At 41.6% G+C, this 18,495-nt stretch overlaps 1 protein-coding gene across 1 annotated transcript in view; it reads right to left on the reverse strand.

The window, feature by feature from the left end:
• Window positions 1-18,495, reverse strand: part of pappa2 (pappalysin 2) — a 65,104-nt gene that overhangs the window by 11,100 nt on the left and 35,509 nt on the right. The window contains exons 15-25 of the mRNA XM_076079840.1: window positions 17,410-17,520; window positions 14,261-14,396; window positions 13,997-14,171; window positions 12,778-12,843; window positions 12,591-12,687; window positions 11,232-11,409; window positions 8,068-8,281; window positions 6,256-6,445; window positions 4,860-4,992; window positions 4,216-4,337; window positions 861-932 (exon numbers count right to left, since the gene is read on the reverse strand). Coding sequence (XP_075935955.1) covers window positions 861-932; window positions 4,216-4,337; window positions 4,860-4,992; window positions 6,256-6,445; window positions 8,068-8,281; window positions 11,232-11,409; window positions 12,591-12,687; window positions 12,778-12,843; window positions 13,997-14,171; window positions 14,261-14,396; window positions 17,410-17,520 — 1,494 coding nt within the window. The remainder of the gene's footprint in view (window positions 1-860; window positions 933-4,215; window positions 4,338-4,859; window positions 4,993-6,255; window positions 6,446-8,067; window positions 8,282-11,231; window positions 11,410-12,590; window positions 12,688-12,777; window positions 12,844-13,996; window positions 14,172-14,260; window positions 14,397-17,409; window positions 17,521-18,495) is intronic.

Genomic DNA, 18,495 nt, shown 5'->3' on the forward strand with positions numbered 1-18,495 from the left:
AAACATCTTGTGTCTGAGGCTTGTGTCAGCCTGAATGATTCATCTTAATGTAACAGAATGCCGTGATTCATTTATTTTCTTTTATCAGATAATCCATTCGATTTGGAAGCCCTATAACAACATTTGGCAACAAGAAGATCCCTGTAAAAACTAAAAAAAGGTTCTTCAGACATATTCGAAAGGGATTCTTTGAAGTGTGAGAATATAAATTTGTCATCATGAAATGTAAAGCACATTGCACACTGGCTCTGGTATCTTGAGTAATGATGGCAGCAGGGATTCGGCATGTTTTGCTTCATTCTTGATATTATTGGAAAAGTCTGGCTAGGGCAGTAAACTTAATGCGCTGATGCCCAGAAATGGTGTAATTGTTTTAAGGATTAAGTACTCCTTGATAAATAACAGGATGAAAGCCAAACTGAGGTCTCCCTGACCACGAAGGCTTTGAAAGCAAGCAGACATGTGGACATAGCTGACACGGTACGTAAGAACCGAATTACACTGTCACCTGCAGTAATGTTTGGGAAAAGAGACGCACCGGTTGGTTAAGCAAGAGGTATCAAACACCATCTTCCCAAAGCCCCTTGGTGCTCAGATATGGCACGTTTCCACCAGATAGCCCAGTTCAGTTGAGTTTCTAACCCTCACATCAGCAGGACAGACATCTTAACTCAGGTACTCTCAGCTGCAGCAAATCCGTTTCTAATTCTTTGGAATTGTTAAATGAGTGAATGGCTATTTTAGTCTTGACTGATACTGTATTTGGCCAAAGACCTTTGTTGAAACTGACATCTGGATGGAAACTATTGGCATGCACTAGTGTATTTGGAGCAGGGCGGCTCGGCTGTTTGGACTCTTACCTCACATGACTGGATACAATGGATGTGTTGAGGGTCAGGGTACCACTTCATCATCCCTGTGCACACTATGCTCTGGAAAACAAAACGTGTTAGAAGGACAATTGAGCAATGCAAGACTTTCTCAACTCATTCTGGCATCTTTTATTTTTAAGACAAAGATTTTACGAGGCGTTCCAACATCATTTAGCCAAATTTGTTACTGAGGTGAAGTCAAGTTTGCCTGCAGTGCATTGACGTGTATGTGCCTTTTAGATGAGAAGTAGAGTGGATAACCACTGTGTTTGCCATGGAAACTATTTCGCACTCTAACAAAAGCATTTTTTTTAAAGTGTAAGGCTCCCAAGTGGTGTTCAGGTATAACCATTGATTAACTTCATTAAGTACCCATCGATGGAGCATAATGGCAACCAACTAATGGAGTGATTTTCCCTCTGTGAGTATTGATTAACGGGAGACAGAAAACATACATTTGCATGTATGCATTTAAATCAATACTTCTATTGGATTGTTTTAAAATAATGTGTTGACATTTTGGCCTGATGGTGGTGTGGAGTGTTCATCCTCCGGGGAGAATGAATGCGTGCTGTAAATGTGATGGGGTTCTGCCTATAAGTTTTGTGTAAATATACACACCAGACAAAAAGGTTAAGGGAGATCAACAAAAACACTCATTTTCTGGGAACTTATAGTTTATTATTTCGAATGACGAAACAATCATGGTACATTTTTGCCAATGATCTGCTAGCACTTGGCCTCCCTTACCTTGTTATATAAAACATGAACAAGACGACATCTTGCACTCATTCTGATTGCAGACTTGCAAATATTGCATTGTTGTCACGGACATATGCAATACATTATGACAATTTCAAGCTTTTTGCTGTGTCTGCCTGCATGAAAAAACCTCGTAACGGAAGAAAAATAATTGTCTCGTACAACTTAAGTGGATGCCAAACTCAAAGTTGCGTGGTGAGAACCAGGCGAGGCTGTGGTCATTTATTTGACCCCGGGAATTTACAAGTGGTGAGCAGAGAGCTGATTGACTAACAAACATTGGCAGAGAAAGTGGATCCTTCCCCTGTGATTCCCTATGCAGCCCGTCCCAGCGAGGGAGACCTGATTCTGAGATTTGAAATAACATAATGCCTCGAAATCAGGAGGCAGCGCCAGAGATATGGCGTAAGTAACCGGACCGCCGTCCAAGTATTTGACCTTCGCAAGGGCGGACTAACTGCCTGGCGGACCACCCAAAATGTCAGGCGAAACTGGAGCAGTGTTTGCAACAGCATTAACATAGAAGCGATTCCTGAGATATGATATTGGGTAACATGACCCACCTTAAAAAGGCCAAACAACAGCCCTCTAACTCACAACCCAAGATCTGGCATTGCTACGAGTTTGTTCACGGTGACTTGTATACACTGCCGGAAAGGCTTGACGTCAACTGGAACCTTTACTCTCGTCTATCTGCCTGTGATTTCCAGAAATGCGAAAACACTTGAATGATAACAAACACATTCTGGCAATACACACGAGTCGGATTCGGTTGTGTGATGGTGTGTGGTTAGCCGGTGCAGCCGGGAATTAAAAATGCTTTCCTCATTGTTTTTAGTTTTTTTAAAGATGTCTTGCCAATGATTCAGTCAAACATCTGATATGAAACACATTTGCACATAATGTGATGAAATTTGACAGATTTTTAGGCATTCTCGGTTACTCAGAGACTTTTTGAATTTAAAATCATTTCTGTACTTTTGTGTTTTTTTTACGTTTTTTTTTTCTTGCAAAATATGTCCAGTTCAAGAAGTGTTTTGGTCTCATGGAGGTTCAAAAAATATGACTTACACTGGAAAGGTCTAAATTAAAACGTTTTTAAATGCTAATAATTGTCTGAGGTGGGGACAGACAACGTGGCAGATGACTTCAGTAGATTCAAAGGACATGAGTCCAGAAATGAATAATCATTGATCTCTATTAGAAAAAGCTAGAAATGATCTCAACCTATTGACCGATTTCACAGTACATTTGTTGAAGACTCGACAGAATATCATTTTTTCAACTTTTTCTCCTTTTGAAATGTACTTCCAGTGTGACCGGTATTAAGGTGCATGACTTGATGGGGATGTGTTGCAGCTCATAACCACGTAGTTCAATTTACGCTAATTAAAAAGTCATCGTCTCCCTCCATCTATCTTTTAACACACCATTAGCTCTAAACTGCCAAAGCACAAACCCGTTTCATTGCTTATTAAATTGAGCTTGTTTCTCAATGTTGCAGAAACCAGACACTACGGCTCATAAAGACATGAGGTCAGATAAGTAAAGTAGTAATTATGAAGGTAACAGGTAACTAACAAAGTGAGAACAATTCGGTTGCAAACATGCAAAGCAGTGGATGTTTGTTTTTTTACGCCGACTGTCCCCCAAATGAGTTTCTTTGTCTTCAACTGAAATGAACGGTCTGCAGCAGTAGCTCAGTGCACTCCATGCTGCTGTTCAGACCACCAGATGTTTGGATGCATTATTCATTCTGATGGGTGTTTTTGTGTCGAAGGGACTCAGCGCTGTTTGTCATGGCAGCCAGCAAAACAAGGAGCGTTTCACAAAGCCTGCCAAGAGTTTCCGAATGGTAGCAAAATCCACAAGCCCCTCGTTCAGTTGTGGTTAATGAAACCAACCAGGCTCTCATTTTTCACCACGTCGTGCCCCGTCGAGCAACGCGAAACAGCAACAGGTGCAACCGGTTCTGCAAGCTGATCCGTACGGCACCCCTCCTCTAAGCTCTGCGTTTTGCTGAACTGGATCAAATGGAAATAAATTTGAAGCGTAGAAGTATATATTAAATACCAGCTTGTGAATAAAACTAGTGTTTGACAAATATAGATATTTTTTCCTTACTGACTCTGTAAAAACTGCACTTCAGCTGCCAACAGTAGGTCTTTTCAATTCTCAGCTGTAGCAGCACAATGGTCATGCCAAAGAGCCCACAACACATTGTTAACAGGAAGCCTGCGTTTCAAACTGGAGATTGGGTTACATCATCGGAAGCGTCACGTGCATAACCTAATGTTAGCTAACGTGCTAGTAAGCCATGCTAATGTTTTAATAAGCCAAGCTAACGTTAATTTAACTGTTAATAATGTCATAAATACATAAAGCCAATATTACACAGTGAAAAAGCAACATCATTTTTTTCCGGAACTAGGTTGATTTTCTGAGCTTTGGCACTAAGAATAAAGGTCAACCAATCACGTTGTGCGGAACGGACATATTAAAAAACGTACACTAAAGTGTGCTCAAATAGAATCATTGGAGACTAATCAAACTGACTAACCCTAACCCTCAGACGTCTCACCTGGACTTTGGTGGGCAGCATCCAGTGCTTTAAAGAGTCAACTGTAGAGCCATTGGGCAGAACCACCAGGTCACGCAGATCCATGTCTACAGCCACAATGCATGTCGGGTAGCAAACAGCACCTGCAAGGAATAGTTTGAAAAAAGAAAGATCAAACAACACTGACCTCTAACCCTCATTAGCATCTGTTGAATTTATTCATGTTCAGACATTGAGGAAACAGACCACATTACTAGAGACCACACAGTCACCTGTGGTCTGGACCTTTAGCAACCATCACTGTGAGGGCTTTTACTGTGTGTGTGTGTGTGTGTGTGTGTGTGTGTGTGTGTGTGTGTGTGTGTGTGTGTATGTATGTGTGTGTGTGTGTGTGTGTTGTTGGTTGCTGCAAGTCTGTCAGTTGGTTTTCAGGAGTCTCATCCTGACATTTAAAACCAAAGCATTTAATAATAATCTCCCATAATACGTCGATAAAAAAAGGTGCTCTACCGCCGTGGTTGCTTTTTCTATTCAGTCTAGTGAAGCCAAAGACAAGACGGGCTCCTGTGCTTGGCTTTATTTTGTTTAACAGAAGGGAGAGAATATAATCAGGACTCTTTATTTTGATGGATTACACTCTCATCCCTGACAAAGGTTGCACTCACCGACATCCATCCCTTGGTCGCAGCTGTACTCTACAGAGTTGAGATCGACCAGAGGAGAGCACGATCCCTGGAGCTTGGAGCACATGGTGAACTCTGCAGTCCAGTCACCCTCCTTAGTGCAGCGAATCTCCCTCTGGAGACAAAGACAGATACTAAAATCCATGGTGGTCATCAATGAACTATGTGGGGACAGTTATTAGTTCCAACCATAATTAGTTAGTTAGTAGTTGCCAAGTACTGGAGATATTGGGAGTAGAGATGTCTGCCTAGTCTCCAATATAATAGAACTAGATGGCACTCGGCACTGTGAGTAGTTTCATGAATGAACTATTTTCTTTCTACCGAACTACATCCGCCAAACCGTACCACTGCGCAGAAGGAAGCGTCTGTCTGCTCATGGACGAGAGGCTTATGACGTAGCAAGTTGGAGCTACATTAATGGAGCTGCAACATCAGTAATGTAGTTTGGTAGAAAGAAAGTAGTTCCGAGATGAAACTGCTCACAACAAGGTCAAATGTGGTTCTGCAGAGACTGACTGCAACAGGAACTACCACAGAGGAGGTTATGCCAGGTTTTTATATGTCTGTCTTTTGCCACCACGATAGCTTCGCAACCGTTTAAGACGCCATCATGAAACTTTACAGTTGTTGCTCCGGTTCTGACGACTGAAGCCGATGCAGAAGTGTCTTAAAAACCTGCATTCTCTCTACTGACCATCAGGGGGCGACTCCTCTGGTTGTATAGAAGTCTATGAGAAAATGACTCTACTTCTCTCTTGATTTATTCCCTCAGTAAACATTGTAAACATGAGTTTATGGTCTCAATCTCTAGTTTCAAGTCTTCTTCAATACAGCATGATATTCATTTAGTAAATTATGGTCCATTTAGAGTCAAACAGACCATAAAGCAGGGGATGCTTTAGGGCGGGGCTACTGAGATTGACAGGTCTCCACCAGAGCCGTGTACGGCGTCTCTGTCACTCCTCCTCAGTCCAAATATGGTCAATTGCCATTGCAAGATGGCGACCGTCAAATCGAGGCTTCAAAACGGCAGTCCACAAACCAATGGGTGACGTCTCGGTGACTACTTCCACTTCTTATATACGGCCTAACTTGAGATCAAATAGAAGTTGAATTTGAAGATGGGTGTGGTCTAAGCAAGGGCGCCGGAAGTAGGTGGAATGGGGTATTGCCCCTCCCACTTTACGCACTTGGTCCTTGTGCCGAAGCTAGTGTGATCCCATCACAAGATGTTTTTTTTTTACTACATCGAGACCAAGTTAAACAACATCCAGTATAGAAGACTCAAGTGTCCCATCCTGTTCTGATCTAAAATTGACTTTTGATAGTGATGTGACCAAAAATATAAAAAATGGACAGATGTTGAAAGTCTTACATTTTCTGTGTCATCTGGGCACTGCAGGGTGCAGAGGGTGTCGTAGTACAGGCCGTTGGTGCAGGTGTACATGCCCTGGAATACATCAGGAGGGGCCGGGCAGGATATGGGCTCACAGTTAGTTTCCTCCCACTGCCCCCCCTCCAGGCACTCCAACCTGAAGTACTTCCTAGAGAGCAAAAGAGTGAATCTCTGAGTGATCTTAATTCTAAGGATCAGCACCAGTTTGAATTGCAGTCAAGGAGTTACATTTCTTTTTTTGAGCAATTCATGCGGCCAAAACAACTGGAGGCCGGTGTGCAGCCAGTACTGGGACACTGGCCACCAGTTCTTCACCTCTAGTTCATGCTCGATTCTTGTGGATTTGTTTTTTAAATTCTAAGCATACTGCCGTACATTTGGACCAGAGGATGTTTCACAGATATAATCCACCTGACAGATGAGTTTAGAACAAAATTAATGTAACATGGTGGCTGAAACATCTTGTGTAGTATCATCCAGTGACAGAAGGTTTACTTTACAAACTCTCCCCAACCGAATGTACTCATTACCCACGCTCAGTGCAGTTCTACAGTGTGTGTGTGTGTGTGTGTGTTTGTACATGGTGTCAAAGGTGAGAGTAAAAGTCCTGTTTAAAGCTCTTTCATAGCTGCTGCTGTTCACTTTCACATGTTGGACTAATAAAGCATCGGGGTTATTAAAATGTTTACGCATTATGTTTGAGAAAGAGTAACTCATAAAAAGACACCCAGCTGCAAATGGATCTTGGTGGACGATGGTTTTCCACCGTATTGGGTGGAAATTTAGTGTGTACAAATCTATAAAATGTATTTTTTATGCTGGCCTCATATGAGAGTGAAAGTCAACTCGTTAGATATTTGATACATTGCATTTTAACTGCAATTCAGGACAGCAAGGAAAATGTGTCTCCTCCCGTTAGGACCCCCTCGTCTCATTAACAACATGTGATGTAATGAGCAGAAAAAACACAATTGGCTGAGTAATGACACAGTGGTACATTTTATTAGACCCTAATGTGAGCGAAACCGAACATAGAGTTGCAGGTGGTGGACCAAACAAAAAATAATGCCTCTTTAAATTGTATCCATATTATTTATTTTTTTATATATTAACAACATTGAGGTTTGGATGTTCATGTGATGCATTCTTACGCCGTTGTATAAAATGCTTAAATCAAATAAGCTAATTTGATCAAGCAGTGTGTAACGGGAGACTTGTAAAATAAAGGAAAGAGGATTTTCCTCCATTACGCAGGGAGCATGTGTGATAAAACCCTGTCTCCACAGGCTTAGCAGCAGTTAAAGCACAAACCACAACGTGTGATCCAGTCTTCTTGCAGTGCTTATTTTGTTATGTCCTTTTACATAAAAATAAATGATATGCCTGAAAAAAATCAATCTATATGATAATTCAAGGTGTCAATCATATAGAACCCACTGGAAGGAAACAAAAGAGGAGATTATACAGCTCTACCATGGATCATTTAAGATGCCATGTACTGCTATTAATAACTAGCCACTGTTGGGGGCGACAGTGGCTAAGTGGAGAGCAGGGCCGTCCTTCGATTCACGGCTCCGGCTCCGCTAGTCGCATGTCGATGTGTCCTTGAGCAAGACACTTAACCCCAAAATTGCTCCCGTAGCTGTGCCTACGGTGTGATAGAATCTGAATTGTAAGTCGCTTTGGATAAACGCGTCTGCTAAATGACTGTAATGTAATGTAATACAGACATTTCTTTATGAGTGATGCTAATATTAATGCCCTCCAAACACTGGCTGCTGTAGCACTAACCTGGGTGTCTTCTTCTTGAGGCTCCCTATCACATAAAAGCCTGGGTTACATTTGTAACGGCAGACGGAACCGACGTCGTGCCCCGAGGCCAGGCAGTCCGCTGTCAGCAGCTTGGCGTCGGGTATGTTCAGAACTTCGGGACACTCGATCTTGCAGTAGGCCTCTGGGAAAGACCACAGGCCGTCCTCCAAACACACCAACCTGTCGCTGTCACCTGAGGAGGAGGGGGGAGGAAAGAGTGCCGCCGCCAACAAGGTTATGTTTTTGGTTCGGTTCATTGGTCAGTTTAAGCGGGATTATGGGAAAAAACTACGGGCTCCATTTTCATGGTGGAAGGGTGAGGGATGGGCAGAAGAAGAAGGCGTTACATTTTGGAGCAGATACACATTATTTTACATTAATGGAATGATGGTACAGAATTGGTTTTGTTTTATCTATATGCAGTTAGCTGGTTTGTATCGTAACGCTCATCTGACTGGTGTGGTTGGAAGAGCTTCCATAGCATCTATGTGGAAGGATCAGAAGTCAGAGTTAGTAAGTGTTACTTTTCACTTCAGGACAGCTTTGACTTTACCTCGACATTTTTCCCGTGAATCCTTGATTTAAAGTGCAGCTTGTATGGGACATTACTTCACTGGAGACTATATAACATGTGAAGGTGACCCCTGACAAAGTGAGTTCAATGGGACCACAAGCAGGAAACAACAATCATGTCTCTTGGTGGTTTAATGTCTTACTTTTCTTCATAAAACCACAGAAATGTTTCTGTGACATTATGAAATGAAGTGTGACCTTATCAAGTAGAGAAGAGTCATGAAGTCACCAACATGTAACTGACTTCACAACCTTCAGTAATGTCAGTTACACACATCGACTGTAAATAAGAAGTGGACGTAGTCGTCATGACGTCAATTTGAAGCCTCAAGTTCGGCAATGTGTCTGTGGCCATCTTGGCTTTTTGCAACCAGTGAACAGGAAGTGATCATATTTGGACTGTGAAGGAGTGGCATAGAGACGATGTATACGTCTCTGGTAGCAACCTGTCAATCACCATGTAGCCCCGCCCTAAAGCATACCCTGCTTTATGGTCTATTTGACTCTAAATGGACCATCATTTACTAAATGAACATCATGCTGTATTGAAGAAGACTTGAAACTAGAGATTGAGACCATAAACTCATGTTTACAATGTTTACTGAGGTAATAAATCAAGAGAGAAGTAGAGTCATTTTCTCATAGACTTCTATAAAACCAGAGGAGTCGCCCCCCGATGGACATTAGAGAGAATGCAGGTTTGAAGAAACTTCAGCATTGGCTTTATTCGTCAGAACTGGAGGTTGGTGCCTGGTTACACAGCAATATCTATATGAAGTGTGCCAACATTACCAAAGTAAAAGGTCTGAGTGTATTGAATTGAGCGTAAGTTGTTTGTGCGAGCAGTTCTTGAGAAAGCTGCAAACACCACACTGTTTAGAACTCCGTACAGCTAAAACACAAAGAAGTACACAAAGAAATACAAGTAGGTCAACAGCATGGATTCATTTGTGTCCCGCTCTGTCTCGTACAGTTATGAGGAGAAAAGAGACTTCAGCTAATAGTTCCTACGCCTGCATAGCCTCACATGATGCACGAGCGTCGGTACGCTCGGAGAATCACAGCCCCGCATTGTTTTATTTGGACTATAAAACGTAATGAATCTTTAACATGGCATTACATTTTTACTAGCCATTTAAACATTGTGCTGGTGTTGCGGTGATCAAAATCCATCACAGCTGCACTGGTGTGCACTGAAGACACTGTGCTCTTTGCTGCCGAGCGATGCATGATGGCCTTCGAGCACATTTCACCAAAGCCACAAATAGAATTATATCTGTGCAATTTGTGTTTGGGATCATGAATACATGGGTTCTAAGTGCTGACTCTTTCTGATCCACAAACACAAGTGTGTGGACATCGTGCTTGTTCCATCTAATCGCTTCAAGAAGCATCTACTACATTGTGTAACTCGCATTACCAGAAATGGGCAATGCGTTTTCATTTTTTATTTTAGTGTGTAAATATGAATTTGTGTGTGTGTGTGGCGGTACTGCAAATTACAGGTGCCATCATTGTTCTGACTCATTATGGTGCAAGTGGTGTTTTTTAAATCAATGTGGACATGGAGGGGAGGTTGTGCCGTGTGTGTGTGTGTGTGTGTGTGTGTGTGTGTGTGTGTGTGTGTGTGTGTGTGTGAGCAGGAATATGCCATGTAGATGTTTCTGTCGGTGTTCATCCTGAATTTTAAATAACTACAGTCCCCACTGACGTTTTAAAAAGCCATAAAGCAAAGAGAAGCGCTGTGAGGAGCCAGAGAAGCCATGGTTGTGATTTTGTAAATGGCATTCCCTCTGAGATTATTATTGCAACACTGTAGATTAGTTCCCCTGGTCTGAGCTGCTTTTTCAAACTAATTTGTTTTAAACACTGTCTTTAACTTTAACAGGATGCGCCCTGTAAAAAATAACAAGAAACAAGCCAATTTTAAAGTGTAATTGTGTAAAATCAAGGTTTAATTTTCATTTTATGGACTGTGACTAGTGGGAGCATCTTGCTGGAGATCTAGTGAGTTCACTACCCCGAGCTGTGACTGTCAGGAGGTTGGTCGTAGCAGCAGAGAACATTACGGGATTCAAAGGTATGTTTGATTGAGAATGTCGATCAGCAATGTGAATAATTCAAAAAGTCGGTTTGATTGAAACTCGTTGAATTTCGGTTAATCTCATGAACAGAGAACAGCAGCATATAAGCAATAATAGTATCATCATTTTGAGGATTTTTAATCTTTTTTTTAAAACAGTGAGCCTGACAGTGTTTTTTATGATCCATTGCTGTTTAAAGGGGAAAATCTGTCACATTTTGTGCGGACGTCCAATCAGTGTTGGCGAGCAATGTATTCTGGTACATGTAGGCACTGCCTGCACGGTTCTGCTTTCTCCGTCAATATAGCACTCGCTGAGGACTTTTTTAATTCAGTTGACTACGTTTCCCCTTCAAAGCTGATTGGACATCCATATAAAAGGAGGCAAATGCTCCCTTTAACAAAGAACATGCTAACAATAGACTAGACTAGAACTAATGGACTAGATTAGAATGGCCGGCCTAGAATAGACGTATCTATAGCTTACCTTGCAGTATAGCTGGTGATCCACAGGTTAAGGAGCACTGTTTGCCGAAGGTGGTGCCCCAGGGGCAACTGAATATGGCATGGTAGACATGAGACTGATCGGGCAGGCCACAGTCTACAGGCTGACAGCTAACTACACGATCCCACGAACCATGGAAGCACTCCAGCTGTGATTCTCTCTGGAACAAAAGACAAAGTTTGTCTCATTTCCAAAAGGATTCAAAAAAGAACGACAAAAAAAACAAACCCTCTAAACATGCCTGATGACACATTATATTATAAATGTAATAATGAAGACAGCGGGAGGTCCTTACTGATTTCCATCTCAATATTCAAGCCTTTGCCTCAACCCTTTGTAATCTTTAGAAGTCACTTATTTTGTTTTTTATTTGTATGCATTGTTTCCCTCATACTTCATAAGAGGCTTGAGTTACCCCAGATTTTGGAAGCAAAAGGGAATACAACCACAAATGTTGAGAGAAAAAAGAACACCAAATGTTACAAAGAGTGGAATAAATGATTGTAGGACTACTCTAGAATTTGTGGGAAGGACAAACTGAAATCTACAGAAGCCCCGAGAGTCTGAAAAATCAAAACAGATTGTTCACTTGGCACAACCTTTTTATTGACCCGTTACATAAAGACAGGAGAGAAAAGCCTTCGGTGAGATCTGTATCAGATCTGAATCTGTTTGATTCGGCTAAAATGAAGTCAGCTCCGTTTGTGCAGTACAGTTTGTTTTTTGGCTGGAGAGAAAGATGTGAATCAGACTCTGGTGAAGACCAGACCAACCCAACTGGGACCGCTTGAAAAGGCGGGTCTTGGTCTTCTCCCGAGCGGAATCTGGTGCGGTTCGTTTGTGGTGTGAAAGCCAACTAACCCACCACTGGATTTAATGAGATGATTTCTAAAGCTAAACTACTAATAAATAATACTAAATCCATCTGCTTATAGGGACGTGGTTTATGATTGATCTGCATAAGGCCATGTATGACCGATTTATGCAAAGCAACACGTATGCATGTCAGAGAGGGTGTTTTCCCTGATATACAGGTCAAAAGCTGCTAAGACTGCTGTGCTTGTAAACAGTAAATTGTGTGACAGCGATCCCACAATTATAAGCCCTGAATCATTACTGTACATCTCATATACATCGTTGTGCAGTCTAATAACACCAATAATCACTTATTTCTTTGTGAGCTCTTTGTCACACCACAGCTTACAAAATATGCACGTTAGAAGCATCAAAGTGCTGCTAACTTTGATTCCCCACGAGGGACCTGATGATGCAGGAGGACTATCGCCAAAACTGGACAAAGGACTTTGCATGGTGTTATTCCATCAGTGATGTTCCGTGTACCTGGTGAGGAAGGGTTCCCTTGCTGTTGAGGACAGTGATGCTGAAACCGCGGTGACACTGGACAGAGCAGTAGGAGGACTCCCCTCCTCCTGTACACCTGCAGAGACACACTGATATATAGATAGTTCTTTTGTTTGTTCTTCCGCTCTCTTCCAATTGTTCGGGGGTTTCATTTCAAAGGGCCTACCTGACAGAGGCGTGCTCTAGCTGGGGGGGGGCGCAGCTGTCCAGCTGACACGGCTGCCGCAAACAGCTGTTTCAGGGATGGAGAGGGAGGAGAGGGAGAGGGAGGAGAGGGAGAAGGAGGAGAGGGAGGAGAGGGAGGAGAGGGAGGTTTTTAAAAACTGCAAATGATCTTTTTCCTATTGAGACTAAACTTCTTTCCTACTGAACTGTACATCACAGTCTGTTTACTGGTCTATTGTCGTGGAGTCTCATCAATAACCTCACGTGAGATAACTGGAGTCAGCTGAAGGCTACAAGTTTTAAATTTAAAAGAATCCAGGGGGTGTACAGCCCCAAACCTCTGCAGCCGTGCTCCTCATCTCTGCTTGAGACTGAATGGTTGAGTTGCATTGTGGGCAATGAGGTTTTGACAACAAAGAAGAATGTGTGGAATTAAAGAGACCGTTTCTCTGCTTCTGCTGCATTGGTTTTCATCCTTAATTTAAATCAAAATTGTCCATCGTGAGCTCCTCATGTCCAAACACAATAAAGCTTTAAACGGACTACTGAACCCAATATTCTAAAAGGTACCCAGGAACAGTTCTGTTTTTATCTCTTTATAAGACAATGTGTCAAACTCCCAAACATATTCCTTTCATAATATATTTTTAAAATATTGATTTATGTTTTAACTTAAATGTGAACATTGGGCCTCATTGATCAACTGTTCTTCTGAAGAAATGTCTTCTTAAAATCCACTTACACAGTTTTCAAAGAAAAGGATTCCACTTCTGCACATTTAGATGCTGACATGTTTGTGCAAAATAATTGGTTATAGTTTTTCACCAATTCTATAATTTAAATTACAATTCCATTTTTTTGAAATCATTCATAATATCTTTAATAATTATTTTAATTGCAGTAGAAAACTCGTAGTGATCACAGTCACAGTGATCAGTCGCTTGCTGTTGTTGTTGTGACAGAATCAAGACGGTTCAAATGATCTGCTCATAGTATTCAAGCAGGCCTCTTAAAGAGAACATTCTGGGTCTTTTCATACATGACATCGTGAATCTGAAGAAGACTTTTCTTACATCACAATATGATGACATGTGGACATATGGTCCCTTTTTCAAGCGCTGTATGAAACCTGACATGCTGTGTGTGTGTGTGTGTGTGTGTGTGTGCGTGTGTGTGTGTTAAGTAGGTAGTTGTGGGAGAGCCCACCCTCTGATGCGCACCCGGTCAGGGCGAAGGTGCTGAAGTGGCAGGACGTCCTCAGGGCCACACCTGCCACTGCCACAGAGGGGGAGGAGAAGAGGAGGATAACCGAGGCCGTGATGAAGAAGGGTCGAGAGAGGTCATGGGTCACGTTCACCACCAACGGATTCCGATGGCATGAGAGGTCATGTGTGCCTAGGTGGATGGAAGGGTTTCGAGTAGTCCTTTAGCTTTGACTTTATCATATAATCAAATACATACAAATCAATACAAGTAAAACGTACCGAGTGAGTGGTTCTTCCCAGTAGTATCGGACAGGAGGATAGTAGCTGTCCTCCGACACTGCTCCCCAGACCACGACCCATCTGAAGCCAGATACACCATCACAGAAGCTGCCACTCCGGGATGGACAAATCCCACCTGGATCAGTAAAAAAAAAAGCAGCAATGATTTGATTTGATTGAAGGAAAAAAAAGATTGATCTGATGCTATGAGAATACATCTGGACTTGTCATTGAAAGTCCTGTGAGAATAGGATGTTGGCCAGAGTTGAACTATACTGTACATCCTTCAATGTGGGGTTTTGCCGTTTTGTCATTCTTGCAATAACCCTTCAGCTTTGGTCCAGCGTGGTTGCACTTTCCAATGAACACGGTGGTTTGTTGTTTGGATGTCAAAGGGTTCTTGACACTTGTCCTTGTCTCTGTTCTAGTTGCTGGTGCACACATTTTAAATGTTTTCAACTCATTCAATGGCCATTATCATTTGGTATCGCTACCATTTCATTGGTTCAGACGAGGCAAACTGCACCTACTGTCACAAACGTGTGGTTCACTTTGTGAATTGAAACAAAGCTACTTGGTTAGTTTTAGGAAAAGATTATGGTTTGGATTAAAATAAATCTGTTTGTTATGTTACATAAGTTAAGTTTTACACAGGACAGGAACAGCGGTCTCCTGGGTGAAAGTCCTGTGTTTGTTTGACCAGTCCATCCACCTCAACTTCCTCTGTCTATGGACTTTGTTGCTCTTTACACTACGTCACCTGACATCCTCCTTAGCTTCTGTCATAAGAAAAAAACAGCGGCTTCACTCCGGTTGTCGACCTTGTGAATAGATAGAATAACACATGGTTTTGCATTATGCTGAGAGGCAAACGAGCCAATTATAGCAGAGCTGCGACCAGGGTCTGACGACCACCCGGCTCTGCTCCAAAGACTCTCGTGCAGTGTTATAATATTTCCTTCATCTTCAGGCTGCTTCAGTGGATTTAGTGAGTCACGGTTAAAGTTGTGTAATAGAGATACTTGTTAACTGGAGAGGTTGGAAGCAGAAATACCTTTCTAAAACATTACGTTTCTACGTCAAAACCTGTGGAGCTAACATTACCAGAGAACTTTAGCACATCATTACCTAGCATTAGCACTTCTATGCTACGTTAGCTACTGAAGGTCTACACATGCTGCTTTAGCTTTTTAATGACTGTAACAGTGAATAAAGACCTACCAGTCTTTACAGGAACACTGTTGTTCCTTAATATCATTGTCTTCTGTCTGGATCTCCAGGTGATGTGGTGGTTCACTTTCACACACTGATCTGTAGCTTTAGCTTCTATCTTTAGCTTTTTAACTGTTTTCTCTGCTGAATCAGTTTGACATCATGGAATTATCCTTCAAACGCATGTTGAACAACATGTTGTAGACCCTAAAGGTCTGCTTCTCTCTGAAATCACTTTTTCATTATCCAAAAATGAGATCATATTTCTTCAGGGAGTGCAGTTAGTGAGAGTGTGGGCTCCATGGTAGCTCTGACAGCTTGACGGTGTAAAAGCAGGGGGCGTGGCTTCGCGAAGGGTCTGAAATCCAATGTCATAACTCCTCTGCCTCGGCCTCTGCTCTCTATGACGGAACTTCAACTTTTTACAGCCACCTGTTTAGCCGACAGACTGCGGAGGTTTCATCCTCAAAAGATGGATTTTGGAGTATCACTTTTATAAAAATGAAGAAGGGCTTCCAAAGGAAGTATAAGAACTGTCAAACGAGACGGGCGCCTTTAGAGAGCTGGCAGAGATGGATATGATAGCTGAAAGCTTTTCAGATAAAGTGAGACAAGATATTTAAGGCGAGGGAGGCCTTTCAGAGACAGAAAAAACACTTGAAGTGTTTCAGGGAGAGCTGGCAGATACGGGTGTTATCATGGAGGCCCTTTCAGACGTTGAAAGAGTCTTTAGGAGAAGGCGACCCCTCCAAAGAGGTTTAGAGATGTGCCTGATAAAGAGAACATCCATGAAAGAAGAAGGAATGTAAAGATGACTCTTTCAACGAAGAAGTGGAATTGATGAGAGGGAAAAAAAAAAAAATGAATGTGCAAGGAAAAAAAGAGGCAGACTCATGACTCAAGGAGCCTATAATCCGGAGCACAACGGACGAAAGGTTTTGAAGCCATCACTCAAATCAACAGCTTGCCTACGCTTAGTCTGGACCTGCACAGTGGATTGTGGGAACTGTGGCTGCGGAAAGATTAAATCGCACAACCACGACTAAATAGGAGAACCAGACACAGGTGGGGAATGGAAAGTCAGGTCCAAAATACTGTGCAGTAAACAAACAGGACATCCCTCTGAACGCTGGCTTGTGAGTATTGGTGCTGCACAGATAAGCAGGGCAATTAGGACATCATCTTAACGGCAACAGCAGCTATTGTAATTGTCTGCCAACGTCAAATGTCATCAATTCTAATGTGTTTAATTCACAAATAAACAATTAGTAGTTTTTTTTGTTGGTCTGCATCTTCTGGGGTCATAATAAAGTATACTTGTAAATTATGTATTCCTAATGATCTATTTATAATTACAAAACGATTCCCTCAGATGCCAAAAATTCTAAAACTTATTTTAGGTATATAATTACGAAAGATATATCAATTACATAACACTTGGTCTCCCACTATTAGTTAACTGGTAATGGTCATTACTGAATATTTTGGTAGTTAGTAGCCACTGAGTAAAAAATAGCACAAATGTAAATAAAGAATAAGTAGACGGTTAGTCATGATTTGAGTAATCGTCTACAGATCATTAGTGCCGATAATTTGCAGTTGTCCTGGAAAAAGAGTACTTAAAGTAAAAAAAAAAAAAAAGCATTGTATGAATCATGCAATTGTTAGAATGTTGGGAATGTGTGTGTGTGTGTGTGTGTGTGTGTGTGTGTGTGTGTGTGTGTGTGTGTGTGTGTGTGTGTGTGTCTGTAGGTTTAAGCCATGCAGACTGTGTGGGAGGCCCTTCAAAACTCATTATTTTAAAAGTATTGGAAAGTGCTGGAAGCTGTTGAAGATGGAATAGCCACCCGCAGTCATTCAGTGGAGGGGAAAACAGATATGAGATGTGCACACTCAGATACACACACACACACACACACACACACACACACACGTACCTTCAGCCAAAATGAATGTTCCAGGTCATTAGTGTCGGACTGGGCTGTGCAAGGGAACCAGGCGTCTGTGGGCAGTTTGTCACTCACCTCCAGGTGCTGGTACCTGCAGAGCTTCACACAGAACACACAATGCTAATTACATGATCAATAGTTACAGGTAATTATAGGTCTATAATCCATGATATAATCCATGGTAACCTCACTTTAGCTCACCTTTTAATGTGAAAAACACTTCATGTAAAATCATTGGTTCTATTGGCACATGGTCTAATTCGTGGCTTCGTCACATATTCCACTTTATGGTGCAACAATGGACAGTTTATATAAACTGAATTACAGGTTTTGCGCTAATTTCACAACTACCGTGAGACTATTTTGTGTGTTGAGAAGAGCCAAACTTCTCTGGTAGTGAAGTGATAATCCACGCTGACTTTATTCGTGACACTTTGATTGGTTTTCGTACGGAGGCTGTAGTGTGAAAAGTCCCGGGAGATTTGCCAGTTCTGAGACGCTGGAACCAGTTTGTCTGACACTAACAGTCTTCCAATGATGAAGATACCTTAAATCATGCTCCTTTTGTTTATTGAAGTTTCAGCACTTCTGTTTTTAGGTTTCAATGTCCAGACACTGCCGGGACAGCTAAATGTCTCAATGAATACCTCCATACATGGAGAGATAGAGATAATAAAGAGCAAGTAAAGAAAAAGCTTGTTCAAAATAACAAAATAATAATAAATAACACATAAGAATACAATACAAATTTGATATAAAAAACAAATAAATACAAATTTAATAAAATAATATAGAAATATAAAAAATCGAAGTAAAAAATTTGTTAAGAAAAAAGAAAGTAAATAAAGGAAAATGAAATGAAAATGAATTTAACGTAAAAAAAATAAAAAGAGTCAAGTACAAATGAGAAGATTGACTCCACATAGTTTAATTGACAGTTAAAAGTGAAAAAGTAAAACCATGTTCTTTGCCCGTCCGAGCAGCTTCAAGCGTTGATGGATCTGAGAGGCCTCGTGTGATTGCAGACATTTTGTGGGAGGGTTCAGGGCGGGGAAATGACCAGTGTATTTTCTA

This window comes from Anarhichas minor, unplaced genomic scaffold (genome assembly GCF_050575085.1).
Source record: "Anarhichas minor isolate MPS153535 unplaced genomic scaffold, ASM5057508v1 ptg000006l, whole genome shotgun sequence".
Classification (NCBI taxonomy): domain Eukaryota; kingdom Metazoa; phylum Chordata; class Actinopteri; order Perciformes; family Anarhichadidae; genus Anarhichas; species Anarhichas minor.